This window comes from Phyllostomus hastatus, unplaced genomic scaffold (assembly GCF_019186645.2).
Source record: "Phyllostomus hastatus isolate PE091 unplaced genomic scaffold, TTU_PhHast_1.1 phas_contig_159, whole genome shotgun sequence".
Classification (NCBI taxonomy): Eukaryota; Metazoa; Chordata; class Mammalia; order Chiroptera; family Phyllostomidae; genus Phyllostomus; species Phyllostomus hastatus.
In genome coordinates this window covers 8,280,128-8,307,316 of record NW_025333640.1, presented here as the reverse complement: position 1 = coordinate 8,307,316, position 27,189 = coordinate 8,280,128, and the positions used below count along the sequence as shown (strand labels likewise).

The 27,189-nt window shown below is 50.2% G+C and overlaps 1 protein-coding gene and 1 long non-coding RNA gene across 6 annotated transcripts in view; one reads left to right on the top strand and one right to left on the bottom strand.

Moving 5' to 3' along the window:
- The first annotated feature begins 274 nt into the window (after window positions 1-274).
- On the top strand, window positions 275-2,791 carry LOC123813780. The gene is made up of 3 exons (XR_006784813.1): window positions 275-377; window positions 798-1,052; window positions 2,561-2,791. It is a non-coding gene; the product is annotated as an uncharacterized LOC123813780 (long non-coding RNA).
- The window catches only part of BLK (BLK proto-oncogene, Src family tyrosine kinase), a 55,071-nt gene continuing 28,929 nt past the window's right edge, over window positions 1,048-27,189 (bottom strand). For 2 of the 5 annotated variants that reach the window (XM_045831102.1, XM_045831100.1), the window contains exons 2-13: window positions 18,479-18,587; window positions 16,132-16,183; window positions 14,548-14,641; window positions 13,314-13,412; window positions 12,064-12,167; window positions 9,530-9,676; window positions 8,984-9,136; window positions 8,375-8,554; window positions 7,074-7,150; window positions 4,159-4,309; window positions 2,803-2,934; window positions 1,048-2,109 (exon numbers count right to left, since the gene is read on the bottom strand). In XM_045831102.1, the coding sequence (XP_045687058.1) occupies window positions 1,904-2,109; window positions 2,803-2,934; window positions 4,159-4,309; window positions 7,074-7,150; window positions 8,375-8,554; window positions 8,984-9,136; window positions 9,530-9,676; window positions 12,064-12,167; window positions 13,314-13,412; window positions 14,548-14,641; window positions 16,132-16,183; window positions 18,479-18,586 (1,503 nt within the window). In that variant the 5' untranslated portion in view covers window position 18,587 and the 3' untranslated portion in view covers window positions 1,048-1,903. Of the gene's footprint in view, window positions 2,110-2,802; window positions 2,935-4,158; window positions 4,310-7,073; window positions 7,151-8,374; window positions 8,555-8,983; window positions 9,137-9,529; window positions 9,677-12,063; window positions 12,168-13,313; window positions 13,413-14,547; window positions 14,642-16,131; window positions 16,266-18,478; window positions 18,588-27,189 lie in introns of all 5 variants that reach the window. The other 3 variants (XM_045831104.1, XM_045831101.1, XM_045831103.1) reach the window with 3 other exon arrangements.

The following is a 27,189-nucleotide window of genomic DNA, read 5'->3' as shown; positions in this document are numbered from 1 at the left end:
AAAGAACAGGTTCAAATCCATGGTCCAGCACTGGCCAGCCAACAGCGTCTGGGCAACACTGGGGGTGTGGAGTCTCTCCCAGTTTCCTCATTTAAGGAAAAGAGTAGAGGCATCGTAATAACATTGCTGCCTCCCTCCCTCCCTCCCTCCCTCCCTCCCTCCCTCTTTCTCAGGGAGGCTGTGACTAGGGGAAAGTAGTCTAAAATTAGCAAGCACCCTACAGGCACGTGTTGTTCTTTGCTCAGTCATCCCTGTTCACACGCAGAGGTGACCTCTCTAGTGAGGTTCTCCCAGCCCAGCACCCCCACCTACTTGGCTGCCACAGTCCCACATCCCCATCCTGCTACTAATGAGTGGTGTGACCTTAGGAACACCAGGTAAGCTCTTTGTGCCTCAGTTTCTTTCTCTGTTCGTGGGATGGCAATAGACATACCTCCTTGGGTTGTCACAGGATCAGTCACTACATGGCAAGTTGGTGGCCAGAGGCTCAGAGGGGGTGAATAGGTTGAGGCCAAGGGACCCGGAGGGCACTGAGACTATTCTGTGTGATGGCGTGATGGTGACGACATGTCATTACACCTTGTCCAAACCCACGGGAGAGTACACACAACACACAGAGCAAGTCCTCATGGAAGCTATGAATTTAGCTAACAATGATCTGGATAATCATTTGTAACGAATGTACCATACTTTTGCAAGATGTTAGTAATGGGGAGGCAGGGGCAAGGGGTAAATGGGTTTCTCTGTATTTTCTGCTTATTCTTCTACAACTGCTCAAAAAAAATCTATTCGTATAGCAAAACAAACAAACAAAAAACCCCACGACAAATGGGGAGCCTCCGTGAGCAGTGCAGAGCCTCGAATGTTCCTTGGTGTTAGTACCCCATCGTCATCTGCTCATGCACCTGGTGTGTCCGGGACTCCGGGCCCCTGGCGCTTGTTCGTTGCACCTGTGGCGGCGTCTCCAGCAAGCGCGGCTCCCCTCGTCGGTCCTGGCGCTGTGCTGAAAGGAGGACCCCGGGACTCAGACCCGGAGGCCAAGGATTTCTGAGGTGAGAGCGCCACCTGCCGGCCCTGATCAAAGGCAGGGACAGTCTGTCGCCGCTGTTCTGGGTCTGGGGACTTGGTCTCCACCGGAAACCCACAGTCATTCTCGAGTCCCTAGTGGGGCCACTCACGCGTCCATGCACGTCATGGGTACAGTGATCAGGCTTGTCACCAGTAATGACACGGAAAAGGTCAGAGCTCGTGACTTTATTACAGAAAAGTCCCAAGGTCCTGGAGCTCAGTCTACGTCAGGGATCCCCTCCCAGAGCCGAAGTGGGTGGACAGTTTTCGGAGCCGACTTCTGGGAGGACCCAGTTCTGCTTCTGGGGAGGGTGAAAGGGAGCCTCAGGTGGGAGGTGGTGCGTGCAGGTGGGAGCAGGTCACTCCCGGTCACCTGTGCCAGCACAGGGGAGCCTTACATGACAAACACTTAAGAGCTTGTGTGCCAGGCGTGTGCCAGACACGGCTCTGAACGCCTTACCTGGGTTACCTAATGTAATCCTCACGAGGAGAATACGAGGTAGGTACTATCACTCTTCTTCCCGTTGTACAAAGGAGGAAGCGGAGGGCCCGAGAGGCCAAGTAACTTGCCCAAGGACACACAGCCAGAGAAGGGTGGGACTGCGATTGGATCCCGCCCGGAGGCCGCGCTCTCGACCACCCTCCAGGCTGCCTCCAGTTTCCTCTTCTAAATAAAGGGTGTACCAGTCCCTCCTAGCCTCTCCAGCCTGTGCAGGGCTGGAGTTAGAGCCGCGAGGTGTCAGTTCTGCGGGTCGGGCCCCAGGCGCACGCCATCCCGGAGCTGCGACGCTGGGCCCCCGAGCCCCGCAGTGCTGACGCGTCCCGGAGAGCCCGGCTAGGGCTGCAGCTCGTACTGCTGCTCGGTGGCCGTGTTGAAGTCCTCGAGCACCGACTGCAGGAACTCGAAGGTGGGCCGCTCTTCGGGCCGGCTCCGCCAGCACTCGGCGATGACGCCGTGGTACAGCTCCGGGGGGCAGGAGTCCGGGCGCGGCATGCGGTAGCCCCGCTCCAGGTTGCGGATGACCTCGGGGTTGCTCATTCCTGAAGGCAGAGGGAACGCAGAGCACCGCTGAAGGGCTGCAGGGGGCGGGCGAGGCACAGTCCACCGTCTCCTTCCTCACAGGTGGCCTGGCTGCCTGCCTGGTGCCACCTTTACACATCCCTTGAATTACTTTTCACTGCCCGGAGAACCTCTGGACGCGAGGCTGTAGATTTCCTCCTTGGTGCCAGCAGCTCCCTCACGATGAGACCCACCTGCCTTACCTGGGAGCGCCTGGCACACAGCAAGAGCCCATCCCTCACTGGGCAGGTGCTCCAGGAAAACGCACCACTGGCTGACCTTCTGAGTGGGGCCGGGGGCTGGGGGGTTACAGTAGGGGGGGCGCTTTGGGGAGTACACCCAAGGTGTAAGGCAGAGGGAGGGACAACCTGGTCTGAACTGAGGACAAACCAATGGGGAGTAAACGAATTCAGACTCTTCACTTCATTCCAGGTCTGGGGGCTGACTGACCCCCACTGGAGGAAGGGGGTGCAGCCCTGTTGACCAGAGCCATGTGGAGGAAGGGGCAGAGCCCTGCCCTTAGGCTGGTGTGCCGGGGTTTCCGTCCCCACCGTCGAGACTGCACTGGGACACACATCCGGGCAGCCCCAGGGGAACCGAGGTGGGATGTCGGCCATCACGGCCATCCCAGGACAGCAGGATACCCGCGAGCTGCTGCCGGTGAAACTGCCTACCTGGGTAGGGTACCCGCCCGTAAGTGACGATTTCCATCAGGAGGATGCCAAATGACCACACGTCCGCTTTGATGGTGAACACCCCAAAATGGATGGCCTCTGGGGCAGTCCACTTGATGGGGAACTTGGCCCCTGCGGGAAAAGCCATGGTCGGCTTCATGAGGCCATGACGGACTGTCCCCCATGCCCACCCCAGCCCCCTCTTCCTGTTCCCCTCACCCCACACCCTTTTCAGGGCTTGGCCTGCCCTGTGTGACAGACTCATCCAGGAAGTCACTGACAGCCACTAGGACACATGGCCCGGCGTGTGCAGACACTGGGGGCCACATCATGAGAGAATGACATGGACACAAGTGTCACCCCTGTCAGCCTGTGTGTGGGCGTCACTGGGAAACCATCATGTGCTTCCATCCATTCGGACAGAGGCGGCCCTTTGCACGGGACCTGGCCTTGTTCAGAACAGGAACTCATGGCGTGGGCAAGTCACTCGAACGTGTGCCTGCCTCAGTTAATCCTTTCCTGCCAAACGGAAATGATGACACACGGCTTGGGTGCTTCTGAGGGTCACAGCGAGGAGGGGATTCAAATCCCGCTGCCCCGGGAGGCCCTGCAGGTGGCTGCGGTCCAGTCAGCACTCAGAGCCAACGGCGCCACTCGCACCTGATTCTCTCCCTCCTCGCCCAGCTGTCCCGGCCTCCAAGCCGGTCTGCGGTTCCCCCAGGGAACTAGCCATATCGATCCCTCTATGCGTCCACTGATTAATACGCTCAGCTGAGATGGTTCACTAGTTTGCTTGATAAATGTATGTGACTGCTTCAATTCCTCTCTCAAAGAGGATCTTTACTTCAGTTACACCGACAGAGTAAGCCCGAGGGCTCTGTGGAAACCTAATTCAGGTCCAAATTCTGCTGCTCACGCTTCAGAGCCGTGTTTCCTAAAGTGTGTCCTTCGAAACCCTAGTTCCTGGGAAGTTCATAGGCCACTGGAAAAGTATGTGGGGCTCGAAGCAGTGTGGGGGACCCCAGGTGAAGCAGATGCACAGTTTCTGCGCTGCAGGACTTCTCAGGCCCTTCGACACGCTGGAGTGTGTGGGAAATCACGCAGGGGGCGTGGGTGGAGTCTGCAGTACCTCCACACCCACTTCCTCACCAGCATCCCTCAGGGGCACTAGCGCCCTGCGGATCTCAGTTAGGGAAATGCCAGTCTGCCTGGGGGAAGGCTAGAATTGTGGAAACACCGCAGCTCTCTGACCTCTTCGCACAGGGCTCTGCCGTGTGGTGACAAGGACAAGGGCAAGGGGTTTGGAGGTTGGGGAAGGTAGGGCACAAGGTCTCCCTGGGTTGGGAGTCTGCTCACCCTCTTGGGCAGTGTATTCGTTGTCGATGATCCGGGCCAAGCCAAAGTCACCAATTTTGCAGCCCAAGGTCTCAGATACCAGGATGTTGGCCGCCCTGAGGTCTCGGTGGATTGAATTCATTTTCTCGATATATGCCATGCCTTCAGCAATCTGAGGGAACATGTCACACAGGGAAGGGCAGTGTGGGGACCTCCATGCAAGGACTAAGCTCATCCAGCATCTCCCTACATAGCCCTACGGGGGAGAGGAAGGACCCAGCCCACCCTCACCACCACCCTGGCTACAGCCTTCATCCCCTCACAGTCTGGGAGGAGAAGGAATGCTTGTGTGTGTGTGTGTGGGGGGGGGTAGGTACATGGCAGGGGAGGTTTGCTACTACAGAAGGAGCGTATTCTTGAATGGAGCAGAAAGATAGCTTCAACTACTCCCCAGCTCAATAAGCTATACACCCCTGTCCCTCAAAGCCCGGAAAGGCAGGGACATCAGAACTAGGGGCTACCTGTACCCCTCACCCATCTCTCCTCTCCTACCAAGTGTCTGCAGAGGAGAATGACAACAGAAGGAAGGCAGGAGAAAGGGGAGATCTCTTGACAGGGGTGGAGAAGAAAAGGAAGGGGCAGGAGACAGGAAGGTGAGGGGAAGGAAAAGGCTTCACCTCCTTGGCCAGTTGGAAGCACTGTTTTGGAGCGGGGTGCGGGTTTGGAATCATTGGCCCCTGCCATGTTGTTTAAGCTCCCTGGAATGTCACTGGACTGGTTGGAGCATGAGGAAAGGGGTCTCCAGGGCATGGAGTTGAGGGGAGTGTTAAATGAGGCACATGGTGGCGGACGGACATAATCCTGCACTGCTCCGTGGTGGGCCCTCAGGGGGCAGGGGCAGATCCCGATGAAACGGAGGCAGGAAAAGTAGAGGAGACTCTGTGTCTGTTTCTTGTCACCAGCACTGGGCCCGGAATAGTGTTTGTCCTGCTTGTGTGCCCTTTCGCCAAGGAAGCTCACTCAGGCTCTGTTCTCTGTGCTCCCATTGACAGACAAGAACCTGAGGCACAGACTAGAAAGCCAGTTTGTCGACTCAGACCTGTGGCGGCAAGAAGCTGGCACTGGGATTGATCCTACCTCTCGTCTGTTTCCATTTGTATTGGCTTATTCATGGATTCATTCATTCATTCATCCATTCATTAATTCTTTTGCTAAATCATTCCATCAACACACATTTACTGGTATGGTACTGTGGGGACTACAAAGCTAAGTACCAAATATTTTATTCTGGACAGCATTTAGCAGTACTAATGCCATTTGAAAATATGCATTGAGCACTACTAGAAATAAAAAAAAAAGGTTGAGTAGAACCCAGATCTACTTTCAAGGAGAAAAATCTGCCTCGCGTGATGCTAACGAGAACACGTGAGCCGAGTGCTCTCTAGCACCTTTCTGTCCAGGAGAACTTGACTTGGGTCATGAACATCGATTAGGATTCTTCCAGGTGGAAGAGAGTCAACGGCATCCTGGGAAGAGAGGCAACAGCTCACAGGACACTAGGAAGCTGCCTCATGCCTGCAAAGTAGGGCACCCCAGGTTGTGGTTGGAGGGGAGCTTTGCATTTTATCCTGTTGAGCAGGAAAAAGAGCACCCAGAAGGACGTTTAGTGTGAGTGTGTGTGTGTGTGTGTGTGTGAGTGCATATGTGCACATGTGGTGAGGTGCTAACATGGCCAGAACATGGTTTAGAAACTGACCCCCTAGGAGGTTCTGATTTTTGGTTTCTTAACCCTCAGCATCTTGACCAGACCTACGTATAAATTGAGGTGGCTTTCCACATCCTTTACCCCTGGGTGACCCAAGATTTACCCTCGGATTGAATGCAAGACAGGGAGAGTGAAAGGAGGAAAAGAAAGAACGGAGTTGACAGGTTTATCACTCTTACGTGGTTTGAAACCAGTTACCAGTGCTAACTTTCCGAGACCACCCCACCAGCCTCCTCAAAGCTGTCTGTGGAAAAGGGGTGTGGCGACCTCAGTTCCTGCACTGATGCTAATAGCAGATAAGGCCAGTGAGGTGGGGAGGGGCGCTGTGGGGTGAGGGGAGGTTTCCTTTCCGAAGCCGTATGAGTGCGTGGGTTTACGTCTCACAGGTTGACCACAAATTTTCTGCTGAGAGTTCCAGTTTTAACAGACACACACTCGAGGCCACCAGATGGGTTTCCTGACAGCTAGAGCCCTCAGCTAAAATCTCTGGGGAGGACAGACCCCCCTCTCCATTTTCCCACCTCTTACAGAAGGCATTTGTGAGCACCATCTGAGGAAGAAATGAGGTCACCACAAAACCCTTGCTGACCACGTTAAATGGAATTCATGCAAACTCTCTGGGTTTTCCAACCCACCATCCGTTCCTCCTCTCTTCCTTATGATAGAACCCACCTCATCTCATCATGGCTACCTAAATAAGGACTACATTTCCCAAGCTCCCTTGCAGCTAGGTGTTGGCCTGGTGACTCTGTGGTTAGGAAGATGTAAGAGCAAGTGCAGTGGGTGGCCTCAAGGACATGTCTCTAGGGAGGAGGGTAGGCTTTCAACCCTTTTTACTTCTTCCTGCTGGCCGAGAAGAGGACAAGATGGTGTAGTGTGAACAGCCCCCTGGACACTCACATGATGTGCTAAGACACCCAACAGGTGAAAAAAACCTGGGGCCCTGTGACTTTGAGGGGCAGACCTATCTACCAATCCAGACTCTCCACCTTTGGATGTTTACACATTAAGCCGTTATTACCTTGGGTGTCCTGTCTTTCACAGCACAGCCTAAATCAGATAGATACAACCTCTGGATAGTTGATTCTGTTAAGCCACAGGGCCGGGAGCAGAAACCTAGGGGCCTTGGCCATTGGTACTCAGGCCCCACTGTGCTTGGTAGCTCACAAACCTGGGCCGACATGTCGATCAGTCTTGAAAGGGACAATCGGCTACCTTCATCCGTCTTCAAGAAATCCAGCAAGCATCCTAAGGAAGGAAATGTTGCAGCTGCACTCCTTCAAATGCCCCCGCCGTAGCCTCGCCCCCTCCCTGGCGATGCCAGCCTCCTGCTGTGGGCTGCTCCCCACCTGGGGCCAGAAGTAGGTGGTGCTCTGCTCCATCCCTTGTCCACAGAGAAGAAGTCCACCCACAGAGGCAGGGTGCCTTCTGCTTTACAAAATTCCGGCCTTGATCCCCACAGCACCCCAGGAGGCAGCTGATATGCTCCCAGCCCCTCACGAGAAGTTAGGTTTCAGCCAGGTTCAGGGTCACAAGCCAGGGTGCCCGGAGCAGAATCTGCTCTCTGACTCTAAGTTTAGTGCTCATTCCTGGCATAGCATTCTTGCCTTCTTCACCCGTTGTTGGTAGAGACTGTGCCTCTGAGCACCAGAATGGAGAGACCCATCCCCTGGATTTGGTGCAGGGGACAAATGAGGGTCCTCTGTGGCATCTAAAAGCTGGGAGGGACACACACTTGAGGTGTGGCTAAGAGCTGAGCAGGGAATCCATTGGGTCCCCAGGCCCAGTGTGGAGCCCCCTTCATGGTGACATTTAAGGCACTGTATTAGCATGGCTTATAGCACAGCTTCTAAGGGAACCTTAGAGTCCTGCAGGAAGTAGCGTGTGCTCAGCATCACGGGAGCAGGGAGAAGGAGGTCAAAGGCCGAGGCTGGACCCCAGATCCACTGTCCCATGAGGGCTTGGCTATACTGTGGACCTCAGAGGCCAGCTCACCTAACCTCTCTTTTCATGGTGTGCTAAAATGTTCATAGGGTTGTAAAAGGTCCCATGGCTGGTAAGCAGTAGAGCTGGGACTTGAACCATCTCTGGAAGCCCATCCTATTCCCCTTCAATTTGTCATGCTCCTGGCACTGTTTGACACCTGACTCCCCAGCAGGCGTCAAACAGTGCCGGGCATAGACGACACACTCCAAGTGTTCCCGAACTGAGGACACAGCTCTACAGAACCACTGACCTGTCTTGCTTCTCACCTTCCTCCCCTCCCACCCCATGCGTGTGGGACACCCTAGACACACAGGACGTTGGCTACTCCATCCAGCCCATGGACCAGCGATCCCCTGCACAGGTCTCCTGGCCAGGCAAACTCATGGCAGCAGATGGGCCTCTGCCTTCTCGGCCCCTAAGCCTGTCCCTTTTCCCCTGCCCCTCCCCGCCTCTGTCTGAGGGACACAAGCCCCCACGGGGCACCACCTCTGGCCATGTACTCGGTCACGATGTAGATGGGCTCCTTGGTGACTACGGCATAGAGACGAACCAGCCTTTCATGCTGGAGAGTTTTCATCAGGTTGGCCTCGCCCAGGAAGGCCTCCGGAGACATGGTCCCCTCCTTCAAGGTCTTGATGGCCACCTTCATGTTGTTTTTGTAATAACCTGAGGCAGGACAGGGGATGGAGTGGGGGAGAGAACAAAGAAGCCATTCAGCAGAGGCTGCAGGAGCTGATCTCTTAACCATTATCTACATAAGCTTCCAGGAGCCATCCCTATGCTGGGGGTGGGGGACTGCAGCTGGAGCTACCCGCCCAGGAAGAGGCCCAGGCCTGGAATGTACAGCTCCTGCTGGTGATGGATGTGCCAGCTTATCTTGCCAGTTGCCAGCCTGTCTCAGCCTCCCTCAGGAAGTTGAGAAACAGTGTTCTATGCCTCCATCACCTCCTCTGTGAAATGAGTATCATAGCCTCTGTCCCTTCTCCCTCACAAGCCTTTCTGGGGGAAGCAGGATGCGTTGTGCAAATCCTGAGCCTCCTGTGTTTCAGGGTGCAGGGATGGGAGAGAGAGGCTCCTGGCACAGCACATACTCACCCATCCAGACTTCGCCAAACTGCCCAGACCCGAGTCTCCTGACCAGCTTGAGAGACTGGCGGGGGATTTCCCATTCATCCTGGGCCCAGGGGTTCTGAGGAGCCAGGCTCACACAGGGTTGGGTTAGCTTTTGGCACAAACCATCCCCTTTCTCTGCATTAGGAAAGAGGAGATGGGGCTGGAGGTTACCAGAGCAGCCAGACTGGCCCCTTTCCCAGCTGTACCCCCGCCTTCTTGCTAGCCCCCGACCCCCAAGTGCATGTATGTACATGGGCACACACACACACTCAGCTCTTTTCACTTGCTTCGCATAAAGCATAGCATAAAGCATTAACCTGCTCTCTCTATGCCTGAAAGTACTTGTTACTCTCCAGGTGCTTGAATGCTGATCCAGTAGAAGAGATTAGGTACACAGACTGAATCACTATGGTGACAGTTGTCAACTCCAAGGTAGCACCCATGATTCTCAATCTTGAAATCTTAGCGATAGAGAGATACAAGGGCTGCTCCGGCACAAGCCCCCACCCCATCAGAGGCCCCTCTTACTGGAGTAGTGCTGCACCAGGGCCTGGAGCGTGGGGAAGGTGATTCGGGGAGAGATGTAATAGCCTCCTTCATCCAGGGAACGGATCTTATAGTGTTTGATCACCTCTCCCTGGGTGGTCGAGTCCTTCACAGACAGGGAGAAGGCACCTGGAGGGTTAATAAAGACGCCTGCATGAGAGGTAAGGCACACAGAGGGAAAAGCAGGCTGGGGCTGGGGCTTCATTCCAATGCCGTGGGAAAAGCTCCCTGGATGCTGCTCCCCATTTTGACCATAGCCATGAGCTGTCTTTTCCTTCATCTCAACCCCAAGCCCCCTGGAAGGTTCCCTGTCCACTCCATCTGACCCTGTTCTTGATGTTCCTCCCAGAGTCTCCCAAAACTCCGCCAGGGAACCTCGGGCCTCTGGAACAGGCAGGACAGTCTTAGGAATCTTGACGTCCCTCCCCTGGGCACCTGGTCACCAGGGACCTTTTGCCATGGAATATTGAGAAATGTAGAGCTGTTGGAGGGACTAAAAGGTTGAGTGATTGATTCATTCACTCATTCTGGCTTAAAAACGCTGTCTACTACCACATGCAACACCAAAGCCCAACCGCAAGCACCACTGTCCAGGGAGGAGAGCGAGCTAGCTGTTCCCCGGGAGCTCTGTTCCCGTTCATTTGCACATCTGTGTGCTTTGCCGTCTCTGTTGGTGTTTCCCGGAAGACAAGGGCTAGCAGACTCCGGGACTTTAGCACAATTTAAGGAGGCGTGAGTTCCCAGTGGAGAAACATCTGCCCATAAACTCCATGTTTTCATAAAACGCCTCTGTCCAGCTCTCTGGGTTCCACGCCCCCACTCTTACTTGGGAGACCAGATAGCTGAAGCCCAAAAAGCAGATATCATTTGCCCCAGGTCACCCCTCTGCTTGTTAATTGGCAGGCTTGGGGACCCCAGCGTCCTGCCAGAGGGTACGCCTACAGAGAGCAGTACCACCCTCCCCCACCAGGTGTCAGGTTAAGACACTTTGTTTTCTGGGTGTGGACACTTGATTTTCGGATGTGCTGTTTGTCTATATAGACATCTGTCCTTTCTGCTCAGACCACCACTCTATCTCAAACCCCTTCTCCCCTCCCAACTCCCTTAACGTCCTTTCTCATCACCTACTTAAAAAAGGATGCCGAGACTCCATGCACCTCATCTGGGCACCATGCCAGGGCCACAGCCCACACCATGCCTGCCACCCCGGCCCCAGCCGCATGCCGCAAACGGTCACCCCTACCTCCCACCAGGTCGGTGCAACTTTGCCCCAGTATTTAAGGACCTGAAGAGTGGCTCTGGTGAGTTCATTCGTCCTCACACCACTGGAGTGAGGAAAAGGGTTTTTCTCCTCATTTCCTCAGTGGTCAGCCAAGGAGGCCCGCTCCCTTCCAGCAGAGCCTCTGCCCGAGCTCATAATCTAGAGCCCCTCACTTGCCCAGGCTCATCCAAGGGCCTGTCTCTATATCTTTCTTTACATTTTGGTATTTTTCTCAAAGGGGACCTCCAAGTCCTATCAGCTTCAGGTTCACAAAATCTGGACCCCCTGCCCTGCCTCCTGACTGTGCTGGGCACGCACAGTCTCTGGGGACCCAGGGACTGAGATTTCTTAGCATGAGAGAGACCACCTGCTTTTGGACTGGGAAACTGGGGGGCCCTCACATGGGTGTCAACACAGTGAGGTTTGAGAATCTGAGAGACAGCCTGGAGGCCACAGGGGCTGGAACGCATTCCCCCTGCTCCTGGGTTCCCCCCCCCCATCTTGCAGCCACCAGATGTGGCCTCCAGATGCAGACAGAGGGTCTTGCTTTGGAGTTCTGAGGAGCATGTGTGTAGACGTGTGTCGGGGGTAGGTGTCGGGGGTGATGGTGCCTGGCCGCCCCGCAGCCCCAGCTCCCTCTGGCCAGGGCCCATCTTGGCCTCGCTTCCCATGGTGGGCAAGGACAGGAGGATGGACCCCACCCTTAGAGAACCCCTTCCTCCTCCACGTTGAGGTTGGGAGTTCCTTTCCCTCCAGAGGACACCTTAGCCATAGGCAATGATAAAAACATCATTTCCAGGGTGAAATGACATGATATTTGGGATTTGCTTCAAAATAATAAGTGTAGGTGGGGATATACATGAAACGAGATGGGCTGAGTCGAACATTGTTGAAGCTGGGTCTTGGGTACAAGGGGTTCCATTATACTACTCTCTCTGTTTCTGTATGCGTTTATTTAAAATATTCTACAGCCCCAGCTGGTGTGGTTCAGTGGATTGAGTGCCGGTCTGCAAACCAAAGGGTCGCTGGTTCTATTCCCAGTTGGGGCACATGCCTGGGTTGTGGGCCAGGTCCCCAGTGTGGGGGCCATGAGAGGCAACCACACATTGATGTTTCTCTCCCTGTCTTTCTCCCTCCCTTCCCCTCTCTCAAAAAATAAATAAATAAAATCTTTAAAATAAAAATTAAAAAAAATATTCTACAACATAGGTGCTGGCATTCCCCTCCCACTGCACTGGCGGCCACCCACACATACCTTTGCTGGTCTCACTCTCTCTAATAAGAAAGGAGCCCACATTATTGATTGGAGCCAGAAGCTTCCTCTCAGCATCTTTCCGGCTGATTGATCTAAAGAACCACCTGGAGAAGCACAAAGGCAGGCAAGCCTCAGAGAGTGGCCATGCTCATCGGAATATTCTCATCCAAACCTCCCTCCTAAGCTGTCCCTCTGCCCCCAAGAAATATAATACGTGTTCCTGCCCCAAGTTAACCTTGAACCGAGTTAACCTTTGATCCATGAAATGCCTCTCAGTGCCTGTGCTCCCTTTTCTTCCCCTTTCTGGACTTACTGTTTTCTCGAAATGAAACAGAAACATTATTTGGGTGCCTTTGTTAATTTCACTGTGGGAAAAGGCACCCAACCACCTACTCTCAGAGCACGCCCTCCTTGGGGTCAGGATTCTGAAGGAGATTCTCAGAGCTCCATTCTCACCATGTGCCCCTGAGCCTGGACTGGTCAGTGTGGAAGTGTCCCTTGGTCCTGTTTGCTGTTCCAGGGAAGGACACAGTGCCAGAGTACTGAACAAGGACCAAGGGCTACTACCATCACTACATGAGGGACACCGGCTGAGGCCACAAACCCAGTTCCTGTACTTTGCTCCTGAGTTTGACAGACTCCGAGTTCCTTCAGGGAGGAGCCACATCTCACTCATTTTGCAGCTTCTCCAGGCTCAGACAGAGCTGGGCTCCAGAGTCTGTCTGCTCAATGCCTTGTGTGTGAGTGAATTGGTGGCTGAGACCGGCAGCAGACCTTCCTGGTGCTGTTTGGAAGTGGGTTATGAGAAGGCTGCTCCTCTATAAGCCAGTTCTGAATGAGGCCACCATCCTGGGAGTCCCACCCCCCATGCCCAAGCCCCTGAGTCCTGCCCACTGGGAGCACTGGAGGAGTCAGAGCTGATCACAGTGCCTCTTTGTTAGCTTATGTGGCCATGGGACATCGGGGACGTTTCTGTCCAGGGAAGCCAGGCAAGAAATGGTTCCCATTTGGCAGATGGGAAGAGCGGGGTGCTCACAGAGGAGCGACTCCCTTGTATCACACAGCAATTGCAATGTTGTCCAGGACAGCAGACAAGCCTTCCCCAGGAGCTCCAGCTCCCTGCCCCTTTCCTGCCCCCTCCATGCTGGGTTCACATCTTTGGCCACTGTCTGGCCACCCTGCATGGCAGCCCACAGAGCAGAAGCAGCAAGCATGCCTCTGCTTTGACAGCCCTTCCCTCTGTCACCTACTTTTCTATTTCCAGGGTCTCTACTCGGGCCACAAAGTTGCTGGGCACGTAGCCTTCTCTTCCCGTGATGAGAGACTTGGCCAACCACCAGTCTCCAGATCTAAGAAGGGCAGAAGGGAGAAACGAAAGTGAGGTGCTGGCTCAGACGGCCTCTCTCTGGGGCAGCTCACAGCCCTGCATGCCGCGGTCTCACCTCTGCCAGGCAGAGGGTTCGCAGAGGCAGGCTGCGCGGCAGATGAAAGCTAAAGCAAGTCACTCAGTGACACGAGGGCTATCAGGGCTATTTCTAACTCACTGGCGCTCCCAGTCCAGGGGAGAAAGGAATGGCACAGCCCCCAGGGGATGCTTTGTCCAGACAGCCTGACCAACCCACTGGGGCCCCTGGCCAATAGTGAGTAAGTAGCCTTCCTCTTGATTAATGGACACCTTTAGAATGTAGTGAGCAAATCAGGACTGGACAGGAAAGCCAAAACAGAAGGGCTACTAAGGAAAGGAGAAATGGGGAAGTCCATGGATGGTCAAAAGGTCAGGATTTTCATGCTTTTAGTTCAAGGTCATTGTAGAATTTCAAGAACAAAGCGGGCCCTCAGGACTCTACAGGACAATCCAGGTCTTTGAGAGCAGACTCTGGAGGAGTTTCTGAGAAGGAACAGTGGAAATAAACTTCAGTGCATTTTATAAGTTGAATCCCATCAAGATCTCATCTGTCAAGGGAGACAAATATGGACACAACTAACTCCAGCACAAAGCTGTGATGGAGTGGCCAGCAAGCAGCATGGGTGTCAGGAGGGCTGCATGGAGGAGGTGACATTATTGGTGGGCTTTGAAGGAAGAGTAGGATTTTTAAAATTAAATGTATTGGGGTGACATTGGTTCATAAGATCACACAGGTTTCAATTACACATTCCTGTGATATGAGATCTGGATGTTGCACTGTGTGCCCACCACCCAAAGTCAAACAGAAGAGCAGGATTTTAACAGCAGCGTAAGAAACCACCTTGCCACTTTGGGTGGGGAAGGCTTTGGAAAGGCAGGTGGAAGGAAGATGATTGGGTCAATACAGAAGATGCTGGGAAACCCAGCTTGGGTCTGGGCAATGGAGCAAATATTGCAGAGGCAGTCAGAGAGAGCACGGTGGGGTGGAGGGAGGTAGCTGCACGGATGGGTGGGTGTCCTGCCCGCTGTGACATGGAGCCACAGAGAACCTGACCATGAGGTGGCATTCTGGAACTTACTCTTTGAGGATCTGCAGCTTCTCCCCTTTCAGCATCTGCAGGTCACGGTCATTTACTGCCATGTAGTCATACAGAGCCACCACAAAATGGTCTTCTAGAGGGAACAAGGAAGAGATGGCCACCACTTGGGCCCACTGGGATGATGGTAGGGGCCGAGCTAAGCCTGTGCTATAACCCGTCTTCGGGCTACTAAGAGGGTCAGGAAAAGGCAAAGACGAGGGGAAGCCAGAGTGAGCCTTCTCACTCACTCATGCAGAAGAAGAAATTTCTATCTGGTGGACTGACCTTGACCCTGGGAACAAGGACATACTGCCCCTCTGAACCCATCGGATCTTCCCTTCTAGACCCCACATAGAAACCCGAAGGCCTAGATGGGGCTACTGTGTGAGGGAGTCAATAGCCAGAGGTCTAGGAGATCAGCAGACCCAAGTTTGGAAACCAGAGTTGGCTGATTCCTTACCTCCTGGAGGCATATGAGCTTCTCCTCTCTCCCCCTTCCTCCCCTGTCCCTTCCAGGCTCTATCTCAAAGGGAGCAGTGGTCTTGGAACACGGCAAGTGTAACTTAGACCCTTGGCCATGTCCAGGGCCCCGTCATGGTGCTTCTGGCTGGCAGTGCCCCTGCTTGCTAGTGGTCCCTAGAATGGAGGTGGAGAGAGGGCTCTAGAGCTTGGCATGGCACCATTCAAGTGACCACTGCCGGCATAAGGGCTTTCTGCAGTGCTCTAGGGAGCCGAGACCCGTCTGGGAGAGGTCACCCGGAGACCACCTAGCTCCCTGGGAGTGGATGACTCAGCTTTGTCATGAATGCTTGGTGTGACCTTGGACTAGTCACCTTCCCTCAGTGGGAAGAGGGGGTTGGAACAGATGACAGAGGCCACTCTGATGTCGAGATTCAAATTCTTGTGCCAAAAGTAGTTTGTTTATTTCCTTCCCCTGGGCTTCCTTCCTGGAGATATGACCCCTTGTCAGGAAGTGAAGAATGGCCCCTGTGCTAATTCATTAGAACCCCCAACAGGATAAGTGACACCAGGTGAGGAGTCAGTGCCTCCCATGTGAGCGAATGAGTGACAGAGGCCCGGGCTCATGGAGGCCGGCCTTCCCGGTGGCGTGTGGAAGGGAGCTGTGAGGATGCGGGGTGTTCTCTCCTGCACGCCTCCACAGTCCTGCCCACCAAAGTGCGAGTGGAGCCCGGGGGCGAGGGAAGGTGGCATGGGTGGTAAGAAGGCCAGCAGAGGGCTTTGAAAAGTGAGCAAGGGCCATGAGGAACAAGACCAAGGCCTGGGAGGGAGGACGCAGAACCACGGGTCCTCACCCTTTGAGGCTGGGAGCTAGATTGTTGAAAGCTTGGGCTTAATGATGCTGTTTGTATTCACTGTAACTCTTGTCTTTTCATGCTCATTTATAGTTTGTAAAGTCTCCGAGGAAATACCCACCCAGGTAGGAGAGGCCCCCAAGGGCAGGCAAAGCTGGGACAGCGCTGGCCCCAGGCCGCCCTGCTCCTCCCTCAGCCTCCCCAGGCCTCCAAGTCTGGGCCTGGAGAGCTGGCCTGCGGAGCCTCAGCTTCCAGAGCAGCCCCTTCTTACCTTGATCTGGGTGTGTGTCGGGAGGTACAGGAGCTAGGTGATTAAACACGACCTGGAGCAAAAACACATGGCCTTCTGCGTCAGTTCAGTGCCCTGCAGCCCGGGCAGGGCCTGCTGGCTGGTGGGCGCGTCTGCTGTGAGTCGGCACAGGAGTTTGCACAGGTCACTTCTATTCCCCAGGTACCAGTGCCGTCTCGAACAGCCCCCGGAACACCTGCCATCTCTGTCCAGACCATATACACGTGTAGAGGAGGGGCATGTAGGTAGGGATGCCCCAACTCTGCAAGAGGCAGCTGTGGAATGGGGCCTGGAGGTGGGGGAAGTGCCTGATCACCTGGCTGAAAATCCTGGCTCTGTCATTAAGTGATGAAGTTGCAAAAGGGTATTTGTTCTCAAGGAAAATTATTTAAACACCGTATTTCCCTAAAACTCAACAAATACATTCCTAGGTATATACCCTGTGGAGAAACTTTTGCATGGGTATAGCAGGAAACATGCACAAGACTGCTCCCAGCAGAAATACAAAGTAGTCCATACTAATTACATAAAAATTAGTCAAGCACAGAAATCACTCCCATGACCAATGACCAAAGAAGAGAGAAATCCGGGCAATGAAGTCCTACACAGCTGTGGCAGTTAATGAGCTATCACTCCATGCGTCCATACAGCTGAAGCTCACAATGAAAAACCCAAGTAGATCTAAAACCCAAGTGTCAGAAGAATAACTGCCTTTGGCTTCATTTGATTTCAAGCTCACAATATGCAAAATCAAACTACCCTGTGTTTAGGAATATATGCCTAGAGAATGATACAAAAAAAAACAAACAAACAAAGCTAAGGAATGATAAGCACACTCCGAGTAATGGGCCCTCAGCCGAGGGGGCAGACTCAGGGGACCGCAGAGACCTTCCGGGATGGGGCGCTTTCTACCGCTGCAGGTGGGAGGAGCCGCATTAAGGGTTCATGTCATTCTCCTCCTTCCAACCTGACATACATGTTATAAGAAATCTCTTTTTGTATTCCACATTTATTAAACAATTTTGGAGTAGCATGTCACAAAATGGTATGTATAGTATGGTTCCACTGAAACAGAAATACATAAATAACACAGAAAAAATGTCTGTGGGCAGGAGCTTGGCAACACTAACTCTGGTATCATTTGCTTGGAGGATAATGAATATTTACCATTTTTCCTCCACAAATAATATGTATTTTGTGATTTTTCAAAGTTAAAAACATTCCAGGCTCTACTGATTAGCGCATAACTTTGAAGAAATTACTCAGCCTAAGTCCCATCCACTCAATCGGATGACTCAATAATGAACCCACGGTCCTTTGACGATTCATTTATTCAACAAATATTGTATTGCTCTGTGCCAAACCCTGCACTCAGTGGGGACGCAGATAAGATGCCTGGTTTATCTAAGAAATGGGAGTAGCAACCACCACCCTCTGAGGTCCCAGTTGGGATGAAGTAATGACGAGCTGGGTGGGCTGTGGGGGAAGAGAGGGCACGACAGAGGAGTCCAGGCATGGCTTCCAATTGCCCCGAACCAAAAGGCGGTAGGTAGCCAGGCAAGGGACACATGAGAAATCATCTAAAAATGCGTCATTAGGAACTAGTAACATCAAAGGGTGCTAACTGCTTTGTAAACAAACCAGAACTGTGAGATAGGCCCCATGAACACACAAGGGCTGGCGGGGGAGGTGAGCATAAGCACCCTCCTGTCCTAGGATGCCTCACCTGCCCCAGGGGGGTAAGCTCTCTGGAATGCTGGCACACCCGGAAGGGGACAATGATCCAGAAGCCTCTAGATAGGGTTGGGGGCTGCAGATGTTGCTAAATGCCCTAGAATCTTCTCCAGCACACCCTTTCCTCCATCCGATATCATTGATTTCTCTTTCTCTTCAAGGCTGCCCTTGCCCGCTGAAAACTGCCTAAGACTCATTGGGAGCTTGCCATGCCCAGTCCTGTGCAAAAAGCAATACATTATAGTCTTGCATGCTTGTGTCTATATGGCATATGGTTACCTCCCTATCAGAAAAAGCACTCTCATTCTACCCATTTTACAGGTGGGAAAACCGAGACTAAGGGGAGTTAAGAAACCTGCTTTGAAGCTACAGCTAACAGATTCACACTTTAGCATTCATGGGCTGTTAAACAGTCTATGATACTGCCACACCAATGTGAGCTGGGGTGACACTGGAGGAAGCCTATTTGTGGAAGCTCTGAGTTATCAAGATAATGGTGCTGGGGCTGGCTAGAGACCGGCAGCATCGCCCAGGGAGCCCCTCATGCTCCATACTCTCCCTCCTCCCTCTCCCGATGGGAACAGCAATCACTCACCAGGGGTGGCAATGGAGGGGCCTCTCTGCTCTGGGTGCTGTCCTTCACAGGGCTCCACTGGCCCTTACCCTTCTCCTTGACCTGCTTTTTGCTGCTCACCACTCCCATCCTGTCAGAGAGCACACAGCAGATTGGCAATGTGAGTAGGTCTTCAGAGTCTCTGTACGGAAGAGCTCCCCCAAACTTCTTCTGAGTGGCCAATTAGAATGTTGGGGTGGAAGTGGAGGACAGTGAAGGTCAAAGTCACACAGGAAGTCAGAAGGGGTGGGTGGGTTAAGTCTGCATCCATCGTTTTTTTCCCCAGAGCAGGAAGAAGTGGCCTGGAGAGGAGAAATGACTGGCTTAGGACACAGAGATTGGCTGGCCTGAGGAAACTGCCAGAAACTGCTGGAGTCAACTGCATCCCCCTGGGGACAGGAGCCTTGGCATCTAGAAAGAGTCTGACCAGTGTGTCTAGTGGTCTAGGTTTTAGTTGTCATTTGCCACTGACTGCGTCACTAGGGAAAGTCACATTTTCTCTCTTGACTCCTGTTAGGACGTGTCTGGGGTTCTCTCCAACTCAGAGACTCAGATCAGACGTTATAAATTCAGGGTGCATAGACAGCCCAGGGACCCAAGGCCAAATGCAGCTTTTCCAGTAATACCGGGGAATCTTCTTTAGAGGTGAGAGAAACACGGTCAAGATTTTTCTTGGGTAAAATCACGGGATGACAGATGTGGGAAGACCCTAGATTTATGGCCTCGATCCCCACCACCCTCCTTCCAGGGGCTGCCATTTAGGTGGGGTTCATCCTTCCCCGGGAATGCCACAAGCCCTCTTTCGTATCATCCTTTCAACTCTCAAAAATGACTGTGAATCGATATTACTACTCTCGCAGCACTGTGGTTCGAGGCATTAAGTAGCTGGCTCACAATCAAACAACTAACCGATATAGAGCCCACTTTGGAGCCCTGGCTGACCCAGACCACCACACTCCACCTCACACCAGCCCCTCCCCCAGACCCGAGAGGGCCTTGAGTTCCTGCTCCCGCGGGCGGGGCCGTGTGGGCGGCGGTGGGCTCCTGACTGCCTTTGGATGTCTGCACCGTGTTTCATCGATTCTGAGACCCACGTTTTTCATATTTCAGTCTCTCTGAAACCGGAATATGTTTTACAATTGACGATGGTTCATATTGTAATGAGCAGCATTTTTCTCTCTTTTAGTGGTATATAAAATAAACGCTCGCCTTCCAAGGAATGGTGCCTTAGATTCAATGAAACACAGTAATGTTTCCCTTTTTCCAGAGAATTGAAGGCACACGCCTCATAGTGTTTCTCTTCAAACTCAACTTGAAAAAAGAAAAGACTATAATACTTTTGAATATAGGACAGAGAGTCACAGTAACAAATAACCCATTAAGTATTTTTTGAGTATGCTTTGTGTACAGAATGTGTAATACTGTACATTTATTTAAAAAATAATACTTTCTGTATTTAGGTAGTTTCTTTATGTCAGTTCAGATCAACTTTGACATTAGATGAAGTATAATGCCAAAATTACAGGTAAACATTTTAGGGTTCAGAGATTTTGGGGTGTCAGGATTTTTTTCTTTTGTTTTTCTAAAAAATCTTTTTTTGTATATTTTTTGCCTTACCTTTTACTCCCCTTACACCCCCAACACCCCAACAATCACTACACTGGTGTCCATGTCCATGAGTCCTTTTTCTATTTTACTCAATCCCTCCACCCCTAGCACCTCCACTAGCTGTCACCCTGCTCTCCATCTATGAGCCTGCCCCCAGTTTCCTTGTTAGTTTAGTTTGTTCATTAGATTCCACATATGAGTGAATCATACGATATTTGTCTCTCTTGGGTGTCAGAACTTTAAATAAGGGATCATGGGTTTATATTGAAAACGACTACTAAATTTTACCAAGTGCCTATTTGGTATCCATTTATATGGCAGTTTTTCCTTAATTTGTTGATGTAATAAATTATGTTGATGAATTTTCTGGTATCAAAACATCCTTGCATTTGGAATGAAAGCTGATTATTGTACATTAGTCTTTTTGATTCATGGATGGACCCTTTTTGCAACTATTTTGTTTCAGTTAAGACTCTACATTCCCAAGTGGGATTTGTCAATGAGGTGTGTTAGCATTTCAATGATTCTGGCTTCCTAACGTGTAACAGAGAGACCTCTGTCCTTTTTTTTCTTTGGTGTTGAATAGTTTAACAACATGGGACTCTCTGTACTTTAAAGGCCAGATAGAACTTGGCCGGTAAGTCATCTGTGCCCTGTAAATGGCCTGTAAACAGTAGGCCATAAAATCCATTTCTAATTTCTTCTGCAGAAGTCCATCTGTTCAGATATAGCCCAGTATTGTCCGTTCCCACTTTTTCCCTCCTGGCACCATTTTGATGACTTATGTGGTCTATTGGAGATCTTTGCCTCCTCCACAGTTTCCAGTTCATTTCCATAAACTTCTACATAGTATTGTCTTATAGTTATTTCAACCTCTTTTGTCTCTTGATTATGACATCTTTCTTGTTCCTAATATAAATTAAATGTGCTTTCAATACAAATTACAATTTTTAATTGGATAAAATGATCTGAAGATTTTTATGACTGAATAACTTTTAAATTATGAAAAAGAAGACTGTACTCAAAGCAGCATGAAATTGGAATATGAGGAGACAGACAACCAGTGGGGTAGAACAATAAATAGGCAGGCAAACGGACCCCACTGCATATGGGAGCTGAAAAGGTGGCCTTTTCATTCAGTAGAGAATTGAGGGTTTATTTTCATAAACAACTATTAGGAAAATGGTTATTCAATTGGACCCCTAACGTATACCATGTTAAAGGGTAAATTCCATGTGTATTGAAAAATATATTACAAAAATAAAAAATCTAATTGGAAGAAAATTTAGAAAACAATTCACAGGACCCAGAGTTTGGAGATAAGAATGAACGAACGTAGAATAGGCAGAAGGTAAGAGAGGACCAAAAAACACAATCACAACAAAAAGACAGATTTGTAAATGTCAAACGTATTACGTGGTGAAAGAAACCATCATGAAATCAGTACGTAAGCAATAGATTGAGGAAAGATTTGCAAAGCAGACAGCAGATAAATATCTATTTATAACATACACAGAGCTCATGAACACTGACAAGAAGTATGGGTCTAGCATACAATCTACCCAGGAGAAAAATGCATGATTATAAATAGGCAGTTCATCCAACACAAGTCCAAATATCTAAATAAACATGTAAAAAATGTTAGAATTACTTACAGATTAGAAAATGCAAATTAAGGTAATAAAATATCACAGTACATCAGTAAATTGGAGAAAAATGAAAAGAATGGTAATGTCAGTTGTTGATAGTAAAGAAAAGGAAAATGTGTTTTCCTACATCTCTGGTACAAAGTAGTTATTAAAGTTACTGTCATTTTGTCAGCTCCTCTCCCCTCCATTTCCAGGATGAAACCCTCGTGAGGTCTGGGATCTTTGTTTTATTCATTGTTGAATCCTAATTGCTAAAACAGTGCTTGGCATGGTGTCAGAGCTTAATAAATATTTCCTGAACAAATAAAATGTGAAGTATTGCCAACCTTTTAGAAAACAATCTTTCAAGTTCTATTAAAGTGAAAAATTATACATTCCTTTTGATTTATAATCCCACTTTCCAGGAGTCCCACAGAGTAATAAAGCGTCATTACATAGGAATGTATGAGATATCAAACTGTTAATTGCAGTGAAAGTTGTAGCACCAAAAAAAAAAAAAAAAAAGCTTTGTAATCGCTCACTAATTAGAGAATTGTTGAATAAATCTGCACTCCAAAAGTCTATAAAATATGATGCAACTATTTTAAACAAGGTGCTAGATCTTCACCAGCGGGGCTAAGTGAGTTTTCTACAACATGCCTTTACGTGAGAAAAGTAGGATGCAGACAAGACCACGCGATCACTCCACGTTTAGAAACAGTGAGGAATGAGAAGAGAAAGCCCTGTACAGGCATGTGCTTGTGCTTCTCTGTCACATGAAGAGCAGTTTGGGAGGGCGAACACCAGGTTGTTTACTCTGGTTATCGGTGGAGGAGGTAGAGGCAGGAAAAAGAGGTCTAAGTCTCCCTTCCAGAAAAATAGGAAGTTAAAAAAAACTGTGGTGTGGGTGAGCGGGTGGGCGTTAATGCAAAGCAGTGCTCCAAAAAGATATTTCTAAAGATGTGAATGATGTTTATCTCAGGATTTCATGTGACTTTTATCTTCTTTTTAATAATTTTATATAGTCCTTGGAATTCTTTAACAGCGAGTATTTATTTTTATTTTGGAATTTTTAATCTTTTATTGTTTTGAGAGAGAGGAGAGAGAGAGAAACATCAATTTGTTGTTCCACTTATTTACACATTCATTGGTTGATTCTTGTATATGCCCTGACTGGGGATGGAACCTGCAACCCCAGCACACTGGGATGACACTCTAACCAACTGAGCTACATGGCCAGGGCCATAATAAGCAGAAACATAAAACTAGAATGTGAGTGACTTGCCAACAACAGAAGGGGCAAAAGATCTGGAGTCAGGGCCAGCCCCAGCTCTTGAGAATGGCCACCAAGCAACTGGTGAGGGCAGCCTGAGGCTCAGGCCTTTCCTGACCTCTCCCAGTCTCCTGACTCAATGAAAAGTGAGCTGGCAGCAGCTTCTAGAATTTTCCCAACTTGGACTCCTGCTTCCGCACCTGCCCAAATGACCAGCCCTCTTCGGCCAGCCACATTGCCACCGATTACAAACTTCCTGTGCAAACATTTATGTCCACCTAAACAACATAACTGAACATTTAAGTAACTTGACAAAGAGGAAAGTGCCTAAAGTTAAATCACCCGCTGGTTACAATTCTTTGTCTTCCAACTCCTTAGCTGTGTACACACACATGATTTTTTCATGGGTTTTGTAAATAGGTTCTCTACGGGTTCCTCCACCCCAACGGTTCCGACTGGAGGCTGGGGTTACTAAGAAGGCCAGGTGATGACTAGAGCCACCCCCCTGTGATATTTTAGCCATTTCAGGCTGGGTGGAGCCAGGAAATGGCAGAAGTCCATGCAAAAGTCAAGGGCAACACATGCAGGTTCTGGGTGGCTTCAGGTGGCTTTGCTGGATGGAAGACCCTGGCCTCCAATTTGGAGGTGAAGAATGGATGGGAGAAGGGTGTGAGTTTGTATGTGTGTGTGAATGCACACATGTGCACCAGTGTATGTGTTCCTGGCAGAGCAAACAAGTGCCTGCACCCATGTGTGTACTTGTGTGTTGTGTTTATGCACACGCATGTGTGGTAGGGGGGCTAGCAAGAGGTCTAGAAGGTGGGGGAGGGGACTTTTGTCTGTTTCTTCAGTTTGGATTAGACCCCCTGTGCAGACTTTGACCCCAGTGGGGAGGTCAGTGTTGGTCCCAGGGCAGAGGCTTAAAACCTAAAACACAGCCCAACAGGACAGCGGCTGTGGTGGAGGCAACAACTAAAAATAGAGAAACTAGAAACTCTTCATTTACAGTTGTCTAGCATTTCACAGGTTGAAAAGCACTTGACATACATGACTTACTTGGTGGTCATGATAGCATTGACAGGTTAATTATCCTCATTTTATAGCTGAAGATAGTGTGGCAAGGTGGCTTGCCACAGAAGGCCCCAGTGAAGGTAGCAGAGCCAGGAGCTGGCAGCACTCTCTGCCTCAGGGTTGCCTGAGCTCGCTGCCCACAGCAGGTACATGGGTGGCCTTTGGCTCACAGTCTGGGTTCAGGTTCAGATACTCTTTTCTCTTTTTGATGGGGCTGCCACCTGGCTCCAAAACCCTCCCCTCCAAGGGAGAAACCTCTGGTGGAGCTGATGGTACAAGACCATCTGAGGGTGAGTGCCACCCTGGAATGTGGGGCAGAGATGCAGATAGCCTTCCCCCTCCTCCCTGGTCCAGTGAGGGTGAGCAGGTGACCCGAGGAACCGGGACTCACAAGCAAGCTACGTACTGGCTGTGTGACCTTGGGCGAATCACTGAATCTCTCCGAGTCTCAGTCTCCTCACCTGTAAGAAGGGGCAGCACGAAACCGTTGCTCATTTCACACCTGAAACCCGCCTGAAGGCAGCACAAAGGGGAATGCTGAACACAGGCAAACAATGGACTTTCCTGTTCGGGCGGCAGGGGCAGTGCTGTTTCTGCAGAATTTAGTCATGTTGTGAAATTCTCAGTTACACCTTGCCTGTCGGGCAAAGCCTCACAGTCTATTTTCAGCCTTTCAAAGGCATCTTTCACTGGTGCACTTACCCATGATTATAGGCATAATTCCAATGACTATCTGACTATTTGTGTAAAGTTAGGGAAAACTGCACCAAAATATTAAAGCACTTGTACAAACACTACTACCCAGATGGAAACGGTTGTCTTGCCAAGACCAAGCTGTTGGCAGGTGGTGGCAGTCCCCTGTGATGGTTGCAAATGTTTCTTCACCAGCTGATGTGCTCAAGTCCAAATTTAACACATGATGAATGTTTTAGGATATTGACATGTAATGAGAAAATATGTAGGTTTTACAGAGGTCAAGGACCAACAGCCTATAATACATAATTCACGTGGTTGTCATGTGAACCAGGCAAGAGGAGGGTGGGAAAGAACAGGAGCACAGAGAGCACTAAGAGGATACTAATTAGAGGAGGACCACAGGAACCTGGGGGGCACTTTCCTTCTCCAGAGCTGCCTGATGCTCGAAGGGGACCTGGGATTCGTGGGGACTTTCTACCTTTCCTTTTTGGGTTATCTAAAATCCAGTCCATAATCAAATTTCCCCAACTGTCTCAAAAAATGGCTTCTCACTATTGGTTTGTTCTAGTTAGAATTCAAACAAACTGCAAACTTGACATATGACTGTTTTGTCTTTGTGTCTCCTGGTTTGTTTTATGGTGTCGGTGAGTGAAAACCAGGTTGGTGGTCCTACAGACTGTTCTGCATTCTGGATCGAGCTCCCTTGTGACACCGCATCACTTGTCCCTCCCCTTGTCTCCTCTAACTTGATTCCCTACTCCGTGCACATGTGGTTCACTCTACAGGTCCCATGATTCAGGTTCACTTTTTTCTTACAAGGATGTCTTACAGGGGTGACATATGCTCCGTGTCATATGCTCTCAGGATGTTTCACATGCTGCCACATAGTTGGCACACTGTCTGGCTGTACCACTTTAGTGATGCTAACTAAGATAGACCTGAGTTCAGGGACTGCCAGCCTGATCCACCATTGAAAAGCATCTCATCAACCTCTCCACTGATGGTTCCATTTGGGTTACTAAACACTGGTGCTCCAATGCCGTCATTCCCTCCACACTTGCTAGTTGGGAGTTGATAGAGGATGAGAAAGAGAGACCACCAGAAAAAATGTTGTGCATAATTTCATCAGGGTCAGGTAGTATTTGGATATAGAGAAATAATGCTTTCCCGAAGACATGGAAACAGAAAACCTGGTCAGAAAAAGTTTTTCCATTGGCTGGATTGTTGAGTATACAACAGAATTATTCAAAAAAGCTGCAATTAATGCCTTGTGCAATACTTTTAAACAATGGTGGTATGTCTGCCCAGTACTAGTGCAGGACCTGACACAGAGCTGTAACTCCTGGCGTGGTGGTGTGGAAGGCCTCTGTGTACTTGTGGCGCCCTGGCAAGAGGCTAGCTAGCAGTGATGACTTGTGACTTGTGCGTGCCCTTGGTCAACACGGGTGCAACTTAGGCACAGAGAGGAGGAGACACACATGTGGCTATTTTGATTTTGTCAAGTGAAAATATTTCCGCAGTGGAAAGTTACTCCCCACAGTGGTAAAGTTGATGAAGAGATTTTTTAGGTGGTAAAAAGTTTGAGGGTGCCGCGCAACACTTCAGGAAGGAAGACAGCACTCTTGAGAAGCTGTGTTAAGTAAAACAGAGATGCACGTTACTGAGTCACCTGCATTTGCTTCTGCTGACATCGAGAAGCTTGAAATTTGTTAGGCTATAGTGTGGAAAAGTGGCACTGTGTTGATATTTAAATTCTTGCAATAATTACTAGCTTCGAATAAGATTCCTTTAACTGCCCTGGCTGGCGTAGCTCAGTGGGTTGAGCGCGGGCTGGGAACCAAAGTGTCCCAGGTTCGATTCCCAGCCAGGGTACATTCCTGGGTTGCAGGCCATAAACCCCAGCAACCGCACATCAATGTTTCTCTCTCTCTCTCTCTCTATTGCCCTCCCTTCCCTCTCTAAAAATAAATAAATAAAATAAAATAAAAAAAAAGATTCCTTTAACTGGAGACATCATGTAAACTTATATTTCAAAACCCCCCCACAATAGTGCTGATTAAAACATGCTGCTGCTGTGCAAAAATATAAATATGGCTACTGTTGTATTTCATATTGATGGGACTATGCACGTCAATCTATTTTGCAGTTTCTGAAAATTTCTTGCATTGTTTTCATTTTCAAAAACTAAACAAAACATTAAATCACTAGTGTACGACTTCCTAATGGAGTCAGTTCTGACTGCTTAGCACAAAAGTTCTCACAGCTCTGTTTGCATTATAGCCAACCAGGAGTTTGCAGACCCCTGAGGCCCAGCCCCGGCAGGTCCCGGGTGGGGCTCCAGGGTCTGTATTTTTCACAAGTACCCACTACAGATGCCGATGCAGATGGGTTCACCTACCCCATTTTACAATGACCCT